Source organism: Psammomys obesus, unplaced genomic scaffold (assembly GCF_907164565.1).
Source record: "Psammomys obesus unplaced genomic scaffold, mPsaObe1.curated_primary_1811, whole genome shotgun sequence".
Taxonomy (NCBI): domain Eukaryota; kingdom Metazoa; phylum Chordata; class Mammalia; order Rodentia; family Muridae; genus Psammomys; species Psammomys obesus.
In genome coordinates, this window is record NW_026596440.1 from 383,469 (window position 1) to 406,426 (window position 22,958).

The 22,958-nt window shown below is 44.4% G+C and overlaps 1 protein-coding gene across 1 annotated transcript in view; it reads right to left on the reverse strand.

Annotated features, from left to right (window-relative positions):
- Window positions 1–460: 460 nt before the first annotated feature.
- The window catches only part of Adcy2 (adenylate cyclase 2), a 367,518-nt gene continuing 345,020 nt past the window's right edge, over window positions 461–22,958 (reverse strand). Inside the window, exons 21-25 of the mRNA XM_055598037.1 lie at window positions 22,104–22,250; window positions 20,367–20,474; window positions 10,673–10,787; window positions 5,804–5,928; window positions 461–1,271 (exon numbers count right to left, since the gene is read on the reverse strand). Of these exons, the coding sequence (XP_055454012.1) occupies window positions 1,119–1,271; window positions 5,804–5,928; window positions 10,673–10,787; window positions 20,367–20,474; window positions 22,104–22,250 (648 nt within the window). The 3' untranslated portion in view covers window positions 461–1,118. The remainder of the gene's footprint in view (window positions 1,272–5,803; window positions 5,929–10,672; window positions 10,788–20,366; window positions 20,475–22,103; window positions 22,251–22,958) is intronic.

The following is a 22,958-nucleotide window of genomic DNA, read 5'->3' on the forward strand; positions in this document are numbered from 1 at the left end:
CTTTAGAGTTGGATTTACAATGCAGGACTTCTTAAGCCTCCTCACACATAGCAGGCAGCTTGTAAGCTCACAAGTTCAGGCTACTGTGGCACCTGATTTATACAGCTTGTCCCAAATGCTTCTCATGTTGTTTGAGTCTGCAAGCCCAGGCAAGGGAAGGCCTTACACAAGGGCTCAGTAAACAGAAAGGACTCTGAGGTGCATACTGACTTTTTACTGCTTAAATGGTTCTTGAAAGATAGCTAAATTAAACCCAGACTATCATATTCTTTTCTCCCAGAAAACCATATCATAATTAACTGCATTGCAAACTTTGACACTGTCTCCATTATCCAAGGATATATCTAATATCTCAGTCCTAGCTTCTAGGCTGTTTATGAAGAAGATAGATGAAAAACTTTCATTCTGGACCAAACCAAAGGGGAAAAAAAGGAAAAGAAATGATGCAGGCACTATAAACCAAAGTACATAAAACTTTTAATGAGTTAACCTTACAAAAGACAAATGGCATCAAAACATCAGACGAGTTTGGTACAAAACTGGTCCTAGGCTGTGAGGACTAATTCTGGTGATGGATGGCAATGTGCCGCTGCCAGAAGACAACAGAGCAAGATGACAAGAGCCGCAAGTCCCAACTGAGGCCCAGGGATGATCACTGGCAATGAGACACATGGGTGGGTGAGCACAGATTCCATGTTAGGTGACAGGATCAACTTATTCACAAATACTGTGTGTTTGAATATCAGACTAGGGATGCGGTTATGAGCTACCGTATTTTCCAGAGAACATGCACCAGAAGATAATATACACCCCCCAGTTTTATTGCCTTAAGAATTTGTGTTCACTTCACCTCTCTCTTCATCACTTCTTCAAATGCTCCCCTTCCAGGACACGCTCCCTTCTCCTTTTGCTTAGGAGTAAGCACAGTGCAAGTGGCAGGACGATCTGGGCACATGGAGACACCAAACAGTATGCCACTGGGTCACAGGAACTAGTCTGCAAGGGCTCCAGAGGATGGGATAGAGCACAGACATCGACACGAGGGACACAGGCTGCAGTCGGAAAGTGTGTGGTACCTTCCCACGAATGCATTCTTCTTGCCAGACAGGGACAGCTTTTCAGGATGCCAAGTTGCTCTGAGAAAGGGACCTTGACATCTCCGTGTTCACAAAGTATGTCTTCAGGTCCCCCTTCCCCTTTACGTTGATGATGCCTCGGCATGTGCACGTGTACCCAAGCGTCTGCAGGACGACACTCGTCTCCTCAGTCACCTACAAGGCCACAGAAACAGACACGAAGGGATGACTTCCAAGTCAGGGCGACCCACTTCAGACAGTCAAAAAGCCCTCCTGCTGCCTGCCTCAAGCATTCCGTTCCTGAGAAATTAATAGAAAAAGAAATCTGCTGGAAAATGTTAACGTTAGTAATGTTTCATTTAGTCCTTGTGTGAAAAAAAATCGGGAAAGAGCCGAACTTTCAAGTAATGTTCAAGGTTAAGACACCTATGGCCTATGGGGAAGGTAGAGCTAACATTAAATACCTTGGAAAACCATATGGAGAAACTACTGTAGAGCTTCCTTAAGGGTATACATACTTTGGAATTTAAACGGATTACCCTATAATGGGGTGGGGGGTGGGGAGAGGAGAGCAAGATCTCTGTCAGACACCATAGGCTATCAAGTAAAAGCCTGGTGCCAGGTATGGTCACCTCTTTTTGAGCTGGTGGTCAGTTTAGTCCTGCCGACAAACGTTACAGGCTATTGCCATTGCTCTTGGCTACCGTCCAGAACTTGGACTTGATGGTAATGCCCTACTGTGGAAGACACCACATACCTGAGTCATAGGACGTGGGGAAACCTGGTACAGACCCAGAAGCTTCATCCCTACTGATTAGCTTTCATAGTACTGTAAGGGTCTAGGCCGAATACTAGTGGAGACAAACAATCAACGGTCTTACCTATTGATTACCCTTCAATCTATAATGATTGGCCAGGCAAGAAATACCTCCTGATCACATAACAAGACATAATCCACACGTGGTACCACTAAAGTGGTCCAGTTAACTGTGGTTGGCATGGTCATGGCTCTAGGGGAGAGCCTAGTGCCATGGGTGTATGTACTATAAACTGTACCGTAAGTTCTTATCATTCTGCCTAAAAATTAATGCATCTCTCAATCTTATCACAGAAGCTTCTTTTTCCACTAGATGACAATTAATACAGAGACTGGAAACTGGCCAACGTGCAGAGAATATGAGATTGTGAATTGCTCAGCTCTATATGGTATCTCTGTATCACTTCTCTTTCCCCCAAGGCTCAATCACAAATGAATGGATGGAAAGACCACACTGGCTCCAGCGAGAGAGTATCCTCTGGACACAAGGGGGCAGCTTCATATATGAATGTGACAGTGCTGTGACTGCATGTATGAGACATACACATCAAACCACACAACATTCACAATGAAAAAGGCAACTAGGGGTTTCCATCCCTAGCTGAGGAGCTACTGGCAACTGACAGCTGCTAGGGGAGGGGGAGTCAGTTTCCTTAAGTATGTGACCCCTGTGAGGCTGCCTGTGTGCAGGCAGATGGCCTTCCACTCATGCACACACTGGCAGTGTGCGGTAGAGTCTGTGGGTTTAAAAAAAGAAAGTGAATGTGAAATTGAAAGAGGATAATGTATGAAAATTCTAATTATAAAAAGATTGCATTTCTCTATATCATATCTGGAGTGAGAGCAAGCTGCATCCCAGAAGGAAGCCTGCCTGGTGCTCACATCAGTTTCTGAGTCAGCACAGCAGCAGGCTGCAAACGTTCTCAGTTTCCACAGAGATCTGCCCAGGTCCCTCCTCAGTCAGTCTGTGCAGATGCTCCACCTGTCTGAGATACACTGGACCACGTGGAGTGTTAGCATGACAGTCCTGTAGAGTCACACAGGATACTGACATGTTTCACAGTGAGTGATAATACATGTACATACATACATAGATATATGCACGTGTATATATATATATATATAGAGAGAGAGAGAGAGAGCGAAAGGCAGACTGTCTACCTCTGTTGTAATTCTATTATTTCAAATACTAGAATGGACAGCAGCCTTCCATGTTCCCATCTATACAGCCCTGTGCCATTCATTTCCTTCCAAAAACAAGGGACTGTCTTCCTTCTCTATCAGCCACTCTATAGCCATGCCCACACCTAGTTTCCTTCTTTCCCCTCAGTGACCTCATGCCACCCTTTTTTTCATTGTCTCTCTGTCCTGTGGGTACTTATCACAGTCACCAAAGGCCACTACTCAAAAAGGGGATTAAGAAACAAACAAACAAACAAACAAACAAACAAACAAAACCCTAAGTTTTGTGCAATTACAGTGTAGTATCCAGTGAGGTTTATCTGAGGCTTGGTTATTGCTAATTGAAGAAAAGGAAAACTAAAAGGTATGCAGTAAAGCAGGCAAGCCAGCTCCATCATGCTCTCTGCAAGTGGGTGCAAGCATCTGCTCAAAGAGGCTTCTGGGAAGGAAGATCCTATGACCTCGTCAAGGGACTGACCCCACCCCTCATTTCTTTTTTGGTAGCTTGGGATGCCAGGAATTTAGGGCAAAGTCTGTAACCTTTGTATATTGTAATTTCAGTGATGTTTACATTTCTAATGTTGCTTGGGAAAGAGAAAGCACAGGTTCAAAGCTTCCATAGCACAAAGACACTGTAACACCCAGCCTTCCACTGAAGAGGTAACCTTAAAACCATTCAGGAACCAGGCTAGGAATCAGAATGCCCAAATACTTCAGCATTCCTGGTCTCTAGCCAGGATAAGACTAAGGACATTTCTGGCTTATGGCCAAGTACATGAATACACAGTTAAGATCCCTATCCCTAACTGCCTGTCTCATTTCTATCTACTGCTACCACCGGAGACTCTGAAAAGGTGACCCTGATTGCCATCCCGGAGACTGGGCAATGATTAGATCTTGTTATTCCTGATGAGTGAGATAATGGGTATGGCAGTTGGGGTACCCCCTCCAGTGGGTCTACCTAAGAGAACTCAAAAACATAACTGATGTTACATTTGTCTAATAGAGTAGGTGCAGAGAAAGTCCTAGACCAGTGCCTAGATAGAGATGTGGAGGTGAAGCTCTCCAGTGTCTGAAAGCAACCATGAATCAACTTCCTCTCTGACCTGTCAGCTCACTTTCCCTTATGGTTCAAAACATGTCCTTTTTTGTTTTGTTTTGTTTTTTCTTTTTTAATTATTAGTTACATTTTATTAACTCTGTATCCCAGCTGTATCTCGCACCCTCATTCCCTCCCAATCCCACCCTCCCTCCCTCATCTCCTCCCTGCCCCTTTCCAAGTCCACTGATAGGGAGGGACCTCCTCCCCATTCATCTGACCCTGTTTTATCAGGTATCTTCAGGACTGGCTGCAAAGTCCTCCTTTGTGGCCTAGCAGGACTGCTCCTCCCTTGGGGGGTGGGGAGTCAAAGAGCTTGCCATTGAGTTCCTGTCAGAAATAGTCCTTGTTCCCCTTACTATGGGAAACCAGTTGGTTACTGAGCTACCACAGGCTACATCCGAGCAGAGGTTCTAGGTTACATTCATACGTGGTCCTTGGTGGAGTATCAGTCTCAGAAAAGACCCCTGTGTCCAGATATATTTAGTCCTTGTGGAGTTCCTATGCTCTACACGACATACTAACTCCCCCTTCTTTCATATGATTTCCTGCACTCTGCCGAAGAAAACATGTCCTTTTTGTGACACTGTCACACTTGTGATCACATAGCTGTGATGACCAGTGTGTGACCACTGTCGCCAATGCAACACTGTTCCACCATGTGAGGCCACTGTGCAACTGACATGTTTCCTGCTCCAGCCATATATGAAGCTAAGCACAGAGTGAAGCCAGGAATTAAATGAGCTAACATTCGAGGGGACACAGCCATCTTCTAGGTAGCCTCCATCCATCTTTTGTACTCTCTGTCTTGACTGGGCTGTCCTTCCATGCCGCACAGACAACTGCTCAACTATAGAACTGGAAGAATTTCATTACATTTTCTCTAACAGTTTTTTTCTCATTATCTTTCCAACAGTTTATATATATATTTTTCTAGAATATGATTAGTCCTTTTCTAATTAGAGTTACTTTAACCATAGCCGAAACTGATTTAATGAGCAGCGGGAATATTAACATAAAATGATTTTATTTTTTCAGTTGTTGCTTTAATTTGTCAGATATTGTCTTTTTTTCCCCCTTGGGTGGATTGTAGAGATTTGTGATCATTTAGAGCTCTTGAAATAACATGCGAGGCTGATTTCATTCTGTCCTTTCATGTCAATCTTACTTTTACTTATTACCACTTCCCAGTTTTCATTCTTTTCTTTTTTTTTTCTGACTCCCTCCTAGGAAGTCAGGGTTGCATGTGCTTCGAGCGGTGGACATTCCCTGCCAAGTCTTCATAGGTGTGATGGGGTCAGAAAAGGAAATAGTTCAGAAGGGCACCTCCCTGGCTCTCAGTACAAGAGGGTACCCCCGGGACACTCAGGGCTCTGGGCCACCATCCTGCCATGCAGGTCACTTCTGGTCAGAGGATTTGTTTCGTATGGCCCACTGCCTTCTCATCACTAGAATACGGTTGGTGTCATTCCTAACAGTTAATGCAAAAACCAACATTTTCCTTATAAAAGGATTTAAATAAACTCTAAGTTTACCTATTTAAATTTTGTTTTAATTTATAATGATGATGATAGTTCTCATTGATGGTTCCCAGCAGAAGCAAGAGTGGCTGAGAAGGAACCAGGTTACCTGTATTTTGTCCAGGACCCCAGTGCTGTCCATCCTGCTAGCAACGTTGACGGTGTTGCCCCAGATGTCATATTGTGGCTTCTGAGCCCCTATGACACCAGCTATTACAGGTCCATGGTTGATACCTGCAACATGTCAGAGCCAGGTTAGCAAGATCAGAATTGTAGGAATGTCTTAAGCCAGAAAACGTTCACCTCATGCTTGACAACCATTATTAAACAAGTCCTAACCAAATCCGTGAATGACTAGATGCGAGAGTCCAGAGCAACTCCGTCTCCATCATCTGAAGATGCTGCAGTTGCCTGTGCTGGTCAGTGCTCCTTTTAGATACCTGCCCATGTCCGAAATGCTGCTGTCTCTCCTCTGATGTAAGACCAGCATGCTTTGAAAACTTAGTATCATGACAAACTGTTTTTCTTGATGTCGCTAAAGAATCTTAGGGGAGAAGTCCATCACAGGATTCTTCCAAAGTTCACAATTAATGTGAGTTTTGTTTCTGTTTTCTTTTGGGAGACTGGGCTTTGTCATCGGGCCCAGGCTGAGTTCAAATTTCAAACCCTCCCGTCAAGTGCTGATATTAGAGGTGTGAGCTAGCTAGTAGAGGTGCTGTGGATTTCCAAGCGCTCACATCTTAACTGTGTGCCCTGGGTGCATGGACTCAGTACCCCTTACCACCCCTCTGCTAGTGTGACAAGCACAGCAACCATCACTGCCACACTCGCGCACAAACTCTCCTCTAACAGTTGTGACAACCCTAGCAAGTGGCTCAGGCCACCATAATTACTGTTTTGTGGGGTGAGGAAGCGGAGGCAGGGGCCATCACAGAGGCAGAAGGCAGAGTGCGAGCTAGGCTTCTGGGCCCGCAATGACATGTCTCCTCTCTACCACAAATTTCCTGGACATGAGGTTTTTACCTACATGGGCTTGCTGCTTCCAAATGTGTTCTGCATGGTGACTTATTTTGCCCCACTGTTTCCCAGTGTATTCCCTTCATTGACACTACTTCTAGAGAGAGCTTTTACTCAGGTCTGCACTAAAAACAACTAATATGCGTGATACAGAGAGCCAGGTGGAACCCAAATACGGGGACTGTTTTAAATCATTGGAACTTAATATATACAAGGCACTGGCATTTAGAGGTAAGGAGGGGATCCTGCCAGCCTGGAGGTTGTAGAGGAGTGGAGCTGGCTGAGGTTGCCCTGTGTGAACTCCAAGCATCTTAGATCTGGTTCTGTTGAATCTAGTCCCTCTAGCTCTTTGTTCCTCAGACTGAGGGATGTCTTCCTGCTGGGGTGGGAAGCCTCACCTCTGAGTCTCTAAGAAGACCAAACACAGAGGTTGTAGAGAAATTCAGTGTTCTCTTTCTGATCTGGCTGGCCCAGTTCATGCTGAGGCACAAAGGATTTGTGGGAATCTGGAAGTATGCAGGCTTTATATACCACTTCCCCAGATAACAAGGCATCCTGAGACACCACTGTCAATGAAGGTGACCATGATCCTGCTGAGGTCCCTTTTTGATCAGCTGCAATTATAAACCCTGCTATTGCATGATTGGAGTCAGAGAGTGTCTTGGCTAGGGGTGGAGCATGGAGATGGTGCCTACTATCAGGCGCCAATGGGCCAACAACCAGACCAATGTCTCTGACAGGAGCCCTAGGACCATCTCAGCCACTTCAAAGTATGCGTTGACTTCTTGTCAGGAGATCTCAGTTCAAGTACACAGACCCTTAAGTATTTTGGGGTGGAGTGGGGGAGGGCCATTGGAACAGCTGCTGAGATTCTCTGATTATCCATTTATATTTTCTCCCACCTCCAAGGCCCTCACCTTGCAGCCCAATCACAACTGAGGGATGTAGTCTCTGACTGCATATCTGCCTAGCGATGGATTTTAGGGATAGATTTTGCACTGGGAATCTAGGCTCAGAAACTACTGATAAAATCCTATAGGTATAAGAGGTGAGAAATATAGTCCTCTTTGCTTTTGTGGTGTACTCAACAAAGCTTGACATCTACTGTAAATATCCAGCACTGTCACAAGGGTCAGAGCACCTAGGAGTCAGGTCAGGATGCAAGCTTGAGGTCCTATGCCATCATCCATCCCCACAACTGCGTTACTTCTGGCTGTTATAGATTTCTGCTTGGTCGGCAGCTCTTGGGGATGGATGGGGCCTGAACTGGTTATGCCTGGCAACAGGCTATCTCTACTTGATGGCAGGAGAGTGTGCATGATTTATGGCTCTGGTTCTATGGCCTGGCATGCAGAAGATATTGTCTCTAGTGTGAATCTAGTTCTTGATGGAACCATTGCTTTTTGTGGTAATTTCATTTTTCATTCCCACTGTGAACGGTCATTTGATAATGTTCTGTGCTGAAGTCAGGCAAGGAGTACCTCTTACGCAAGCCTGAGGGCTAGAGCAAGAGAGACTCAAAGGCAAATAAAACATCGGGTTAACAGATTACAGGGCTGATGTATAGGCTGAATGGAGAGATAAACTACCTTATCAGAAGAAAGCAGGAACTCAGCAAATACCCACTGAGGGAGGTCATTTACTGCTCATGATAATTCATAAAGTTTGTATCTAGACCAACAATTACTTTTCTCAAGTCTAATCTGTAGCAACTAGTGTCAAACCACACCCTGACTCATCTCCTGGGTCCACACTGGTTCGCTGCCTGATGTCTAGCTTCAGGAGGAAAGACCTGTGTGGTTGAAAGATGTAACAGTGCAGGGTCTCTGCTTTGCTGGGTATACAGCTGCAAAGCATGGGCCAAGATGGCTTCACTTCACCACACCAGCGGGCCACTTTGGGAAGCACTGAGGTCCCATCTGACTGGGCTGTGGTGGAATGCTATTTCTGCAGAGCTCAGTTTTGCTCCTCTGCATTTTTCTGAGCTTCTCTTCCTAGCCTTTTTGCTCAATGCTCTGTGTTGGGGTTGGCTGTTTCTTTCGTGATTCTGAAGTTCATTGTTTGGGGAGTTCACCAAGTCTGTGCCAGTCTGCTGTTACTGTTGCCCTCTTGGCCTTTCTATGTGAACCTGCTGTTTTTTTTTTCTTCAGATTTGTGAAGATGCAAAAAAGTTCTGGGTGTCTCTAATCTGCCGTATTTCCTGTCCCCTCTCTGAGACTCCACTGGATGTAACACTTGTGAGAGGTACAGAGTCATCCTACTCCCATGTCACATGGCTGGGCTATTTTTGTCAAATATGTTTGGAAAAGGTATTCTGTCACACAGAAAGCTCAGTGTTCGGGTGTTGTTGTTAAGGTGATGGGGCCTTCAAGAGGACAAACATTGATTATGTCACTGTTAGCTCGGCTGTCACAAGCGTAGGTTGTTGCAAAGATCAGGTTTAATCTGCCAGCCTCCCTGGCTTCTTGATTTGCCGTATGATCCCTCTCACATATACAACTATCATTATGTCATTGCCACATTCTGTGATATAACCACGAGGCCCTCACCATGGGAAGCACCTCATCTTGCACTATCAGCCTTGTGAGCTGCACAAACCATTTTTTATTTATCAGACTTTCCAGGAATTCCATTATAACAACAAAGAGGACACCATTTCTCAGACTTTCAAGAAACTATATAAAGAAAGCTCTGGTTCTAAGGTTCAAGAGACATGTGTGACAAGGATGGTTAGCTGCCAGTGCAGTGTCCTGGTCCCCCTGCCTCCCTGACTTCTGCCTTTGCGGAGTCTGAAGGCTCACCGTACAGAAGTGATACAGTGTAGAGGACAGCATGCTTGGATGCCGACAGCTAACACTCTGTGTAAAGAAGAGCATCTCATTTGCCATCAAGAGAGGTCACAGAACTCAGGTCACCCTCATGGAGAAGGAAGGAAATAACTCAAAGATACCCATCACCTCCAAAGTAGAAATCTGTATGCAAAAAAAAAAAAGCTATAAACTGCACAGATGGAACCTGACACAGGAACTGCTTGTCTGTGGACTAACAGAAGAAGCAAAATGTGTTGCCAAGAAAACAACAAAAAAATTGTCAAAAAGGTTCTTACAAATCATGAGTTCCTGCAGACACTGTGCATATATTATGGGCCAGCTGTGTGCTAAGTTGATAGCTTCAAACACTGATTTTTAAAAGTAAGACTTTGGAAAAGGCAAGTCATCATGAAACATGCTAAATATCAACTTAAAGTTTGTTTAAAAAAACTTTTCAGAAATCAAGTTTTTTTCCTCGGTAAATTAGAAGTATGATTTTTTTTTTTTTAATACTAAAGATTTTCCCAAGATTGTCGAAAATTGGAAGAACTACCTGGAACACACATTTTATGTTCTTGAAGGCTGAGGCCCTGTGAATGCAGGGCTGGATCTCAGTAATTTGAACATGTATTACTTTGCTTGGTTTTTGAGACAGAGTCTTGGCTAAGGATGGTCTTGACCCTGTTGCTTCTAACCCTCCCCAGTGCTAGATTACATGGACCTGCCCACACCCCCAGTGCTGAGATGCACCATTCAATGACATCTCTTATCTCTGGCACAGGTGTGAAGGCTGGTGGATGGCAGGTCGTTGGTAATAGCAAATCAACGTCAGCTTCCAATCAATAAAGAGCAGTGAGTGAACAGCACTGTGCTAGGCCGTCCCTCGGCTTCTGGATGGAGGCTCTCGGGACTAAGATAGAGCTTCCATTCCTGGAGCTTGGCCAAAGGGAGTGTCTCTTTTCAAATTGCACAAAAGTGATTCTGGGCCTCACAGCTTCCCAGCACCCTTCCATATGCAGCCATCTCCACCGCCCTAGCGCATCTGTAAGTGCTCAGCTTCACCAGTGCCGGGGTCACCACTGATTCCCAAGGCTTTGGTTCTCATCACAGGCCTTTGCAGCTGGCCGCTCAGATCCCTTTGCACAACATACCCACTCTTAGTTTGAAGTCGTTGAAAGAGTGCTTATTGATGGCATCCAGCTTCGCCACTAGGGCATATGCAAACTCCACCATGGTGCCTATGTGCATGTACTGACGCTCAGGCTCCTGAAAGAGAACAAAGACATCCAGACGGTCAGAACCATGGAATGGCGTCATCACTCAGTCATGTGCCTGGGTCCATCCTGAAGGGAGGACTCACACCTTCATAAGACACCAAGAAGAATTAAATCTCATCTCGAGGAAGTATTTTATCTGAGTCTACTGTTGGAGCCAAAGCGTGACGTTAACCTCTGGAACACATTGGCCCAGCACCCCAGGCACCTTCAGGAAAAAGCACCAGGGCTCAGCAATGTGGCTCGCCTCTGCTCTTCATTGTTTTACCCATAAGGCACTAGTAGCAGCCAACTTTTAGGATAGCTGGCTCTTCATTGTCCATATACCCAACCTTATCCAGTGTGGCTCAGCCATGAGCACCCTCCTTCTTGCCTTGCTCTTGTGCCCAGCTGAAATTGATGAGTGGTAGCTCCATGAAGATGAAAGGGGCTATTTTGATGATGGAGGTGGCCTCTCATCATTTAGAGTAGGCCCACCATTCCCTCATGGCAGCTGTTATCCCGCAGCAGCTCCCACTGGCTCTGCTAACACATGCCTTACTTTTGCCTAGTCAGGACTTGAGGTGGGCATTCTGGGGGCTGAGTCTGACCTCAGTCCCTCAGAATATGATTTCACATCTTTGGAAATAAATCTTCAAATAGGTCATTTAGTGAGGTTACTAGAATGAGCCTTAACCTACTCAATCAAGAGTAGATTGAGATCAGATGTGCATAGAGGGATATTGATGTGAGGACTCAAGATGAAGCTACCATCTACAAGCCCAGGCCAGAAGCCTCAGGAGAAAGCAGCCCCAGAAACACTATGATCTTGAACTTCCAGCTCCAAAACGATAAGGCAATGAGCACATGATAACATTTAGTCCCAAATTAAGATGACTCTGCCTTTTCCTCTCTCTACCAGTCACTTGATGTGTGACTATGTTCTATGCTGGGAGGTTTCAGGTGTTCAGATTCCAACTTCCTTGATTTTGCAGGGAAGCAGGAAGCTGTTTAAGGAAGATTTGTTCTCTACTTGGTGTCCTCAAGAACTCTGACCATGCTCCCAGTTTTCTGTAGTGACGTCTACCCACCACCCAGTGAGTAGACAGAGCTGTATGCTGTTACCCTCAGCTGGAAAAGGTGCTGTGAATACCGCCTTAGTCAGAGAAGAGAAGACTCAACTCTGCGCTCTCCAGTCACTGGATACGTGATTTGGGGTGAGTCACTCATCTTTTCCAAGCTTTGATTTTCTCACTTATAAAGTAAGACAAAAGCTAAGCATCTCATAGGGCTTTAGTTAAGATAAAACAGATGTCTAATTGGACTCACAGTGGGTTGGAAGTCATGCCTGATACTGGGAACTCAGCTAACCATTCAGGGCTAGTGAAGTCATGGATGTTGGAGGACTTACTGCACAACTTCACTGGACCAGTATAATTCCTAACTTCATTATAGATAATTAATCTTACATCTGCAGCTAAGTGTAGCTGTCAACCCTCATCAAAGGGACTTCAAATAGCAGACAGAGACCATCACAAAAAACCACAGCTGAACAAAACACAGAAAACAACTGATCCTGTGATATCCAGTCCAGCAGGTGTATCTACAACACAGCTCCTGCATGCAAGGCTCAGGGAACACGGAAGAAGATGGGGAGGGAATATATGACCAGAAAGTCACTGTGAAATGACAGAGAACCTTTACCCTTGAGACCTCAATTAAGTCTTGAATAATGATGTTACTAATAGACATGCTGATGTGGAAATCTCATAGGCCCCATCCCTGAACAACAACAAAAAAATACAGGCAACCAACGGTTACTGAAAGAGGAAGAATTCATCCTGTTCAGGGATGAGGCTCATAACTAGTTCTCTAATACCAAGTGGTCAGCCCTGAAATTATATACATGCAAGCAACACTGAACAGACTCAGCAGGTTGTATTTAAAGATTTATGCATACATATATGTTGTATATAACAATAATAATTAAAGAACATGGCCATGAATTTGAGGAGTAGGTGGGGAACATGAGGAGCTGTGGAGAGGGAATGGAAAGAGAGAAATCATGCAATCAGATTGTAATTAAAATAAGTTTTAACAGGAAGTGAGTGGATAAAAAACATTGATACAGGTGGTACACTCAGCATGTACCCCTGGAGATTAGCTAGGGTTTATCTAGTTTCTTTAGTAAGAGTGTAGAGGAGCCCATCACCTCACAACAACAACAACAACAAGGACAACAACAACAAGGAGGGGCAGTAGAAGTATTATCTACCACTGTGACAAAACATGAGATAAACAATGATAGTTACAACTGTCAACTTGACATAATCAGAAATCATCTAGGCAGAGAGTCTCGATGAGAGATTGTCTAGGTTAAGTTGGCCTGTAGGGGACTGTCTTGGTTATCAAGAAAGCCGGTCTACTGTGGGTGGCATCATCCCTTAGGAAGGGCATTTTGGATTGTGTAAGAGTGGGGAAAGGAGGACAAGTGTTAGCATGCATGTGTTAATTCATTGCTCTCTGCTGTTGATGGTGGATGACATGTGAGCACCCCGGCTACCCCCACAATGATGACCCGTAACCTGGAGCTGTGAGATAAGTGAACCCTTTCTCCCTTAAGCTTTCCCTTTTCAGGGTATCTTATCACAGTCACAGGAAAACTAAGACAACTCTTAGGGATAAAAGGTATTTTCGTCACTGTTTTGGAGAGTTTAATCTGCAGTCACTGGGCCCTGTTTCTATTGGGCCTGTTGCTAGGCAGCACTCAATAGAGGCATGTATGACAGAGGATCTGCTCACCTCCTTGTGCCTGGAAGTGAAGACTGAGAGAAAGGTTTTGGGTCCTAATATTTCCTTTAAGGGCAGTTTTCCGTGGATCTGTCTCTTAAAGGAATTGTCATTTTTCAGTGCGTCAACAGGCAGAGACGGAGCCATTACCAGATGACACTTGGGGATACTTATCAATACCAAGCCAGGGAACGGCCTTAGGGTGGCCTAATATGGGCTATTCCTCTTCCTAGGTAGGGAGTCTCACACTTTTGAATGACTTTGGCAGTGGCCAAAGTGTCTGACACGTTGAGCATCTCTGAGTGCCTCACTGTGCACTGCTGAGAGGGATGGCTCATTTTTTACCCCTCTGTTTACAGGTGTCCATTAACAGCACAGAAGCAGAAAGAAATTTCTGTTTTCCTATCACATACCATAAAAGCTGCGGTGTTTGTACAAGAATACAGGGCCTCAAACCTCATCTAAGCAGAGAGGGAAACTTCCCTCTGCTCTTACCAGTAAAGGAAGGTGGGCTACTCACTGCAGTGGGCAGTTTGGCCTCTGCAATCTGGCAGTGGGAGATCTCAGCAGATTCTTGGATGCCTCTCCATTCCACCAGTGGATCCCTGTCGTTTCCTGCATTCTGAAATTGCTGCACCGACTCTTCATCTCTACACTTTAATCTCAACAGCAGTCAGAAACAAGGCCCTTGGAATAGGCGCAGTGCGAAAAGAAATCATCTGTTGTGTAACCAACAGGCACATAAGATTCCTAGCAGTCACATCCAGTGGCTCCTAACTTGGGCTTTCAGGGAATAGTGGAGGTTGAATGAAAGTCACACTGCTCTGCCAGCAAGCTCCAGTTAATGATGCCCCGGATGAGTGAGTTCAGAGTTTTCAGGGGCTCACATGGAGCCTGAGGATGAGTCAGGCTGGTGATGGAGAGCATAGAATAAGGAGAAACATGTGCTTTGTTCCAGTTGGAGCTAGAAGTCCATCTACAGCCTGCTAACTGGTCCTAGCTAACCCTCAAACCTAAGCCCTGGTGCCTCTTTTGTTCACATATAATAATCAAATGATTTTATTTTAATTAATACTCAAATTGCTCCTGTCTGTAAGCAGAGCAGAGCATCATTAATTGCATCACAGATTGGCCCTGAGATTGAGACCGTGGGGTCGGTCTCAGGTTGGGCCAATTATTGGTTGGGCATTCCCTCAATCTTTGTTCCTTTTTATCCTTGAGCTTCCTGTAGGCAGGGTATTTTTTGGATCAAAGGTTTTGTTGGTGGGTTGTTGTTCCTTTCCTTCCACTAGTCCTGCCTGGCTTGGAGGTAGTCCTTTCAATCTTCATGTCGCCTCCTGTTAGGAGTCTCAGCTATAATTACACCCATACCCTCCCAGGAGTCTACTCTGTCGCAAACCTCCAGCTTGACAAAGAGATGTCCCCCCTTAGTTTCCCTTGTTCCCAGCCCTCTCACCTTCCACCCCCATTCTCCCACATCTAATCTCAACCCTTGTTTTCTTCCCCATTCCATCTCCTGCCCAGTTCCTTCTCTTCACCCACTTCTGCTGTCTATTCTATTTCCCTTCTGAGTGACATTCGTGTACCCTCCCTTGGGCCCTCTTTGTTACTTATTTGGCTCTGTGGGTTGTAGCATGGTTATCCTATCCTGTACAATAGGTCTAATATCCACTTATAAGTGAGTAAATACTATGTGCATCTTTCTGGGTCTGAATGATCTCACTTAGGGTCACCTGGTGAGTGGAGGTGGGGTCCTGTTTCTAACATGGACTCTATTGCCTGCTTTTGGATTACTTCCTCCTGGCAGGGCTGCCTTGCCTGGCCTCGGGGGATGAAGATATGCTCAGTCCTGATGTGACTTGATGAGCTGGGGAAGGTTGATATGGAGGGAGGGTGTCTTTCTTTTTCTGGCAGGAAAAGAAGAGGAGGAAAGAGGAAAAAGAGGAAGGAGGGTCTGGGAGGATAGGAGAGAGGGGGAATCCTTGGAATGTAAAGTAAATAAACTGAAATAAAAAAAATAATACTCGAATTGAATATCTTAGAATTGAAATCATGAAGAAAGCATGGATGGCAATATTAAACACAAAAGGAATACCTGGTGCTTGCACCCTGTGAAACTGGACACCCCTTTCTTTCTTGCTCTGCTTTCCCCTCCATTTGTTCCAGCCCTAGATGATACCTCCTTTCAAAATGTTGCTAGCAAGGGGTGCTGAGCAATTTGCAATTATGAATCAAAGCCGGAGGCATTGTCCATACACCAGGAGGACACAATGTGGAGTTAAATACTCTTTTTTTCTTGTGCATTGTTTTTAGGTTCCAGGTTGAACTGGTGGGGAAGATATCAGAACTAGACAATTAATTACCACTAGTGATAACACTGAAGGTCACTGACTATGGCTAAGGCAGGGGCTTCCTCTGCAGGTCTTCAGAGGCAGAACAAGGGAGGCTGGGTAGAGCAGCAGAGGGTCACACAGAGGAGAGCAAGCCCAGTGAAGCAGCTACTTCTGCTCCTGCTGTTCATTGTCATCAGAACCAACAACGGGTGGGAGTGATCATTCTTCAATGAAATTGTCTTTATAAAGGCAACACTCTGCAAGCCAAGAAAATTATTCCCAAACCATCAGATGGCTGCTGCAAGTTGAAGTCTTATAAAAGCCCGGAAAAGGAATCAGCACGGCTTGTGAGGACGGGGCTTAGAGGAGACTGAGGTCACAAGGGTAAAGCAAAGGACCATGGAGGTGGGCAAGTTCCTGGTTTGAACACCCTGATAGACTTCCTCAGGTCATCAGGTCAGAGGTCACAGAATAATGGGGTCAGTCTAGAATGTAAAGACTATCCTTTGGAGTGTTTTCTTTCTTGACAAATGCCTGATTCTCTTAAAAACAGCAACCAGTTCTTAAAGGTGATGCAATCTTCTAGTCACATTGTCTCAGTGCTTAAAATAAGAATCCACTGTTCCGTTTTAAAAGCACAAATGAAGGGGAGCAGAGGCTGGTGCTAAAGCCTGGCCAGCTGAGTGCTGATGGGATTCTTTGTATTTAATTTGCGGGTAGATAAGGATGTTATTCTGCAAATAGACAATGCTAAAGCAATTACAAATAAAAGCCAAATTCCAAATAGCCACAATTCAGATAATTTTGCCTCTTTTTGGACTTAAGAAAATTCAATTAATTCTTGGGAAAGTCTACATATTCTGCAAATTGAATGTTTGGCTATGAACACTAAATATTTGGTCACATAAATATATTTTGTTCCTAACTTTAGAAGCAAAGTATTAAGCATATTTTAGAGATGTGGCATTCATTTTTTTGGTTATTTTTTTATTTTTTAATTTTTTATTAATTACACTTTATTCATTTTGTATCCCCCCATAAGCCCCTCCCTCCTCCCCTGCCGATCCCACCCTCCCTCCCCTTTCTGCATGCATGCCACTCCCCAAGTCCACTGATAGGGGAGGTTCTCCTCTTCTTTCTGATCTTAGTCTATCAGTTCTCATCAAAAGTGGCTGCATTGTCCTCTACTGTGGCCTGGTAAGGCTGCTCCCCCCTCAGGGGGAAGTGATCAAAGAGCAGGCCAATCAGATTATGTCAGAGGCAGTCCCTCTTCCCATTACTATGTAACCCACTTGGACACTGACCTGCCATGGGCTACACCCATGGCATTCATTTTTTTTAAAGAAAAAATAATTAACAGTCGTATTGACATTCATCAAGAATGCCATTTTACCTCATAAAATGCAATGAACTTTGCTTTTCAGAAAGCCATCATTGTATGACCTGACAAGATTCTAATTAAAAATTGTAATCACAAATGGCTTCTATTGGGTAGAAATTTCCTGTATGGATATGATATTTCATTTATGCCTCCAAAAGCTCTTATCTCAGTTCTACCAGAGAAAACAAGGATACCATTTTGGGATATTGAGTTTGTTTTACAATTATTATCTCTTTTATCACCCACGAAGACCACAAAGTCTGTTAAATATTGTGGACAGTAGTAGCAAATGTCATCTTCCCAAAAGCCTTGTGAAAGAAGGTTTGGATACCAGTTGATATAGAAGCAGACAGATAGCGTAAGCCAGCTGTTTTCTGCCTATGCTGAAAACCATCACTGGTGATTATGGTGCCTGCTCAGAAGGCAGAATTCCAGATCAGGCACAAAAGGACATGTGCAGAGATACAGTTGACGAGGGTGGAGAGACAGGGTTCTGAGCAGAATGAGTTGCTGGCAGGCTAGAAGAGATGCCTCATGGTGCCCACACTTGAGCTCAGGTAGGAACACAGCAGGTGGAGAGCATCAGGCAAGGGCAGATGAGGAGTGGAGGTTAAAGCAGTGTTAGGGACAGTGGTATAGAATTCCAGACAGACACAGACAGGCAGGCGGACAGACAGACAGAAAGATAGACAAGGAGGCATGCATGCTGCCTGTGGACACTGTTCTGTAACCTGTTCTATGTTTCTTGTTCTCTTTAGAGCCTTGGTAAAGTCTGTGGCTGCTCCTGGCCAGTTTATCCATGGAATGTTCCAGAGAGTTTATCATTTAATATTTGGATTGCTGACAGCCCTTATCAGATACCCCAAACCTCTGCTTTGGATTTCTTGGTCTCCGTCTGGGTTGCTCAGCTGTGTCAGGCCATGAGGGCTAAGACTGATATGTTCTGACAATGCTATGCTGCCGTCTTTGGAGCCTGAGGCAAAGGAAGAGTAACTGTCCACATATCAAGATTTCAAGTTACATTTAGTAGCTATGGTTTTCTAGGTCACTAAAGGTAATGACAAAGTCTGTTTCTTCCTTTTAAAACAGAAAGTAAACACTAATAATGACTTCTGCTTTGATTATAAACGAGAGATTTATGTTTAAACAATGTTGCATTTTAAAGCTATTTTACATTTTTTACTTTAACATATTACTGTTATATGGAAAAACCCAACCTATTAAAAATGTGCAAGACCATGATCAGGGCTACACTGTTTCTTTTGCCTCAGGCTCTAAGCTGGCTTGGGAGGTTACTATCGGAGAGTCCAAGAGTAAGAATTTCTTGTTTCTTTTACTGCTTCTCCTCCTTTTCCTCACTGACCAATTAGTGCATCCATTAAAATAATTCTCTGAAAGGAATCAACTGAAGAGGAGACACATGACCCACTCAGACTTATTTGAGAGTTACCTCTTGTGCTGCTGTGGTGATTTGAATGAGAGTAACCCCCCATAAGTCACATATTTAAATGCTTGGTCACCAGTTGGTGGAAATTTTTGAGAAGGATTAGGAAGTGTGGCCTTGTTGGAGTGCATATGACTTTGTTGGAGAAGGTGTGTCACTGAAGGCAGGCTTTGAGGTTTCAAAATCATGCCATTCCAGTTGGCTCTCTTTCTCTGCCTCTCTCTGCCACATGATTGCTGTCTCAACATGGTCCTGCTCCAGCACCATGGTGGCCAGTCTCCTGCCATGTTCCCCACCATGCTGGTCATGGACTTACCCTCTAAAACTGTAAGCAAGCCCCTAGTTAGATACTTTGTTTTATAAGTTGCCTTGGTCATGGTGTCTCTTCACAGCCATAGAAAAGTAACTAACCCAGGTGGTTAGTTTTTGTCAATATGATTCTTCATTTGGGAAGAGAAACTCTCAGTTTAGAAAATTTCTTCATCAGATTGGCCTGTAAACAGCTTTGTGTGAGCATTTTCTTGATTGATGATTGATGTGGGAGGGTCCAGATTACTGTGGGAAGTGTCATCCCTGGGTGGAAGGTCCTGGATGGTGTAACAAAGGAGGCTAAGCAAGCCACTAAGCAGAACACTGCATGGCCTATGCATTGGTTCCTGCCTCGGGGTTCCTGCCTTGGTCTTGACCTGATTTCCCTGGACAATGGAGTACATGAATTAAGATGAAATAAACCATTTTCTCCCCAAGTTATTTTTGGTCATGGTGTTTCATCACAGCAAAAGAAACCCTAAAGATAAGACACCTCTTGAATCAGAATTACTCTTCCTATTCTTTGCTCATTAATGTTAGGATGAGAATTCCCCCTGATACTTCTGGGTTCTCTCCTTTCTTCCAATGGAGGTGGGGATGAGCTGAGAATGTGGGCTCAGCCCTTCCAATCTCTGAATTTCATCTGCTTTCAGGAAACTGTGTTTTTGTGAGTCCTGTTCTGTGAAATACACAGCAGAGAGAAACTGGGCTGAGTGACATTCAAGATGTTTACTCTCCTGATAGGGCAGGAGTCTTACGTATTGATCTCTTCTAATAACACAACAAGTTACACAGCTATATCTACACTAACCCAGAAACAAAACACTGCGAGAGAAAAATCTCAGTTCCTCGTCGATTGAAAATACCCAAAGGTCATGGGCCTCAGGGAAAAGCTACCACTATCATCCTGATAAAGGAACATAGCAGTAAAATGACTCCTAATGACATACTGCTGGAACGGCAGGCAGAGCATTTCTCAGACCTCACCAGAAAAGCTTCTTTTTGCAGTATTTGGGAATTAACAAAGAGAGCCAGAACTGGACAATGTGCGGAGACTGAGAGATTTTGGAGCACCTAGTCTTAAATCTGCCTGTTTATCTGGAATCAATGGACTACGGATAGTTTCATCTTCTCTTCAGAAACAGAGTTCAGAGGACTCTAAGAAGTCTCCAGAACTCCCCCACCCCCCCTTTTAAATTTCTCCTAAGAGTATGAACACTTAACTTCAGGCCGTGCACACAGTAGAGTTCTGGGCCGCTGCACGGCTGCTTTGGTTAAAGGATGACTCCTGGACACCCCCATGCATTGTTAGGTAGTTGACATGTGTGTACTTACCTGGGCGTGCTCCTGGCTGGGAACAGCACTCAGACCCGTGGCTGCCATGTATGTGCTCCCAATGGTCTTGATCTTTTCAACCCCACTGAACTTTGGCTTGGAAAGCAGCTGCAGGGCAAAACAATCATTCAGTTACTCATCTGGGAGTGGAACTGAAGTCTTGGCGCCACAAAGTCATTCTTGGATCCTAGGCCACCATAAAGGGCAAGCCACCTTCCCACCTTGAGCTCTCTGAGAGTAAACTTTTTTTTGTAAGTGTACCACCTCAGAGGGCGAAGAGAATACAATGATGTGCTTGTGATACACACAAATTGCCTATCAGAGTTAGGGAAGGAATCGGTATCAACTATGATGCAAGAGACAGTAGCTGCAAATAAATCCCCAGCTCCACGTGTGAAAGGCAGAAATGCAACACTGATTCGGTATGTAAGGTCTTCTCTGTGAGGTCTGTACTGATCAGTGTTGAGGACGGTCTCTGACAGCTGAGCACTGGAGGTGGGGAGAATATAGACCCCAACATAAAAACCTCACTCTTCCATCAGCCCCAACCTAACAGTTCCTCTCAGCACGAGCTGTAGGCTTCTGCACTCACCCCCTGCTCTGGAATGGCAGGGAGGCTAAAGCTAGACAGAAGCTGTGGGGAAGAGGAGGAACCAGAGAAGACTCATTTAGGAGGGCCGGTTCAAATGAACAGCATCCACCAGAGACCAGGGGAGTTTTCTTCCTGCTTTCTCAGCACTCCGCTGAATATTCTTCCAGGCTTAATGACAAAGAACCTAAATTATGTGAGAAAATCCTGATGTCACAATGCATCCACAAAGCCACTGTCACTCACTTGTCAATACTGGGAAGCCTCTGTCTTGCTGCAGGCAAGCTGAAGCTAAGGAGCCACTGCCTTTCACTCTATACATGATATAAGAGTAGAAATCTTTGATCATCATGACTCCCCGTGAACACCCACAGGGAACTCACAGTGGAGATGGGGTAGGGAAAACACACAGGACCCAGCAGACCCTTGGAAATGCATAGCTCTGAAATCATTGTGTAATATAATACCCTCATTTATTTCAAAGCTTTGTGAATCAGTATGAACATATACTCACAGATGACAAATGTCCTCTATTTTGTATAATATTGATAAGAATAGTGCAGCTGCAATTCCTTTGAAATCACGGGTATGAGCTTTTCTTTCTTACCAGAAAATGGGACATATAATTCTCTAATAGACAGAATATTATAAGTTGAAAAATGATACCTATTTCAAAGTCTAAAATGTATGCCATGCCCCCCCCTGGAAAACGATATACTACCCACACATGTATTGCTTTGTCAACAATAAAGTGTGCCATTCATAAGCAGCTCAATTTGGCATCTGCCAGAGACCCTGAAGTCTGCATAGTGATGTCAATAATCTACTGCAAAAGCAGATCAATGATATTTTAATATATAAAAGGGTGGGCAATTATTTTTCCTGGAAGTTAAGCCTTTCTTGAAAGTCTTACTAATGAATTAGATGCAGATTTTAGTAGCTGTCCCCTGCAGTTATATTAGCTTCAAAATAAAATGTATTCTCTCCCCAGATTCTCCAGTGAGTGAAATACAAAATATGACTTGAGCTCAAACTACCAAGAATTAGGTGGAAAGGCATGACACTGTCCAGAACTAATTTCAGCTGCATAGGAAGCATCTGCTGTAGGGTTGGGCACCCCAGCTTTTCAGGTAAGTCTTTGCACTTACATCATCAAAGTCAGCAATGATCTCATTCAGGAGCCGAAGGCATTCCAAGCCTTCCTTGTTCACATCTGATTCTGTGTAGAATTCCTTGAAGTCCGGAATGGAGGCAAACATGACACAGACACAGTCATAGGACTGGTGGTATAGCTCCTGTGCAATGAGAGAGAACTTGAGTGCTTATCGACCTTCCTACAAGTGCCCTTCAGATCTGTGGACTTGTGGAGAAAGCAATGTTCATGGAGAGTGGGATTCTTCACCTCTGCCAGACACACAGGCAGCATCAGCCACTGTGCGGCCTCCACTCAAGGCTGTCTATCTGGTTTAATGGAAACAGCTTCATCCTTCCTGGAAGATGCTATTGCTGCACATGCGCCAACTGACCTGTAATTTTCCCAGTCCTGAGCCCTTCCATAGCTGCCATTTAGACAGAGGACCCTTTAAAGCACAGATACGCGTTCCGTCAGCCACCAGCTATTAAGAGTGCTTGGGTGAAACTTGTCCTCTCCATCTCAGACAGTTTTATTCCATCAGAGGTGGGTTAGGATAAAATGCCCTTCAGCCAACTGAAGGGAAGTCAAATGCATTCCTCCAAAAAGTACTGTATTACCACAATGTATTATGGCCTCATCTTTTGCATGTAAGTCTGTTTTTTTCCTTTTATTGGCTCTTGCAAGGACGATAAAACTATTCAAGTGATTCTTTCAGTTGCACCAGAAAGAACGAATGAAACCCCTCAGGCCACTTATTCACACAATATGAAACCCCAACTGTATCTATTTGGAATATATTTTCACTCCAAGGAGAGAGAGAAAGAGAGAGAGAGAGAGAGAGAGAGAGAGAGAGAGAGAGAGAGAGAGA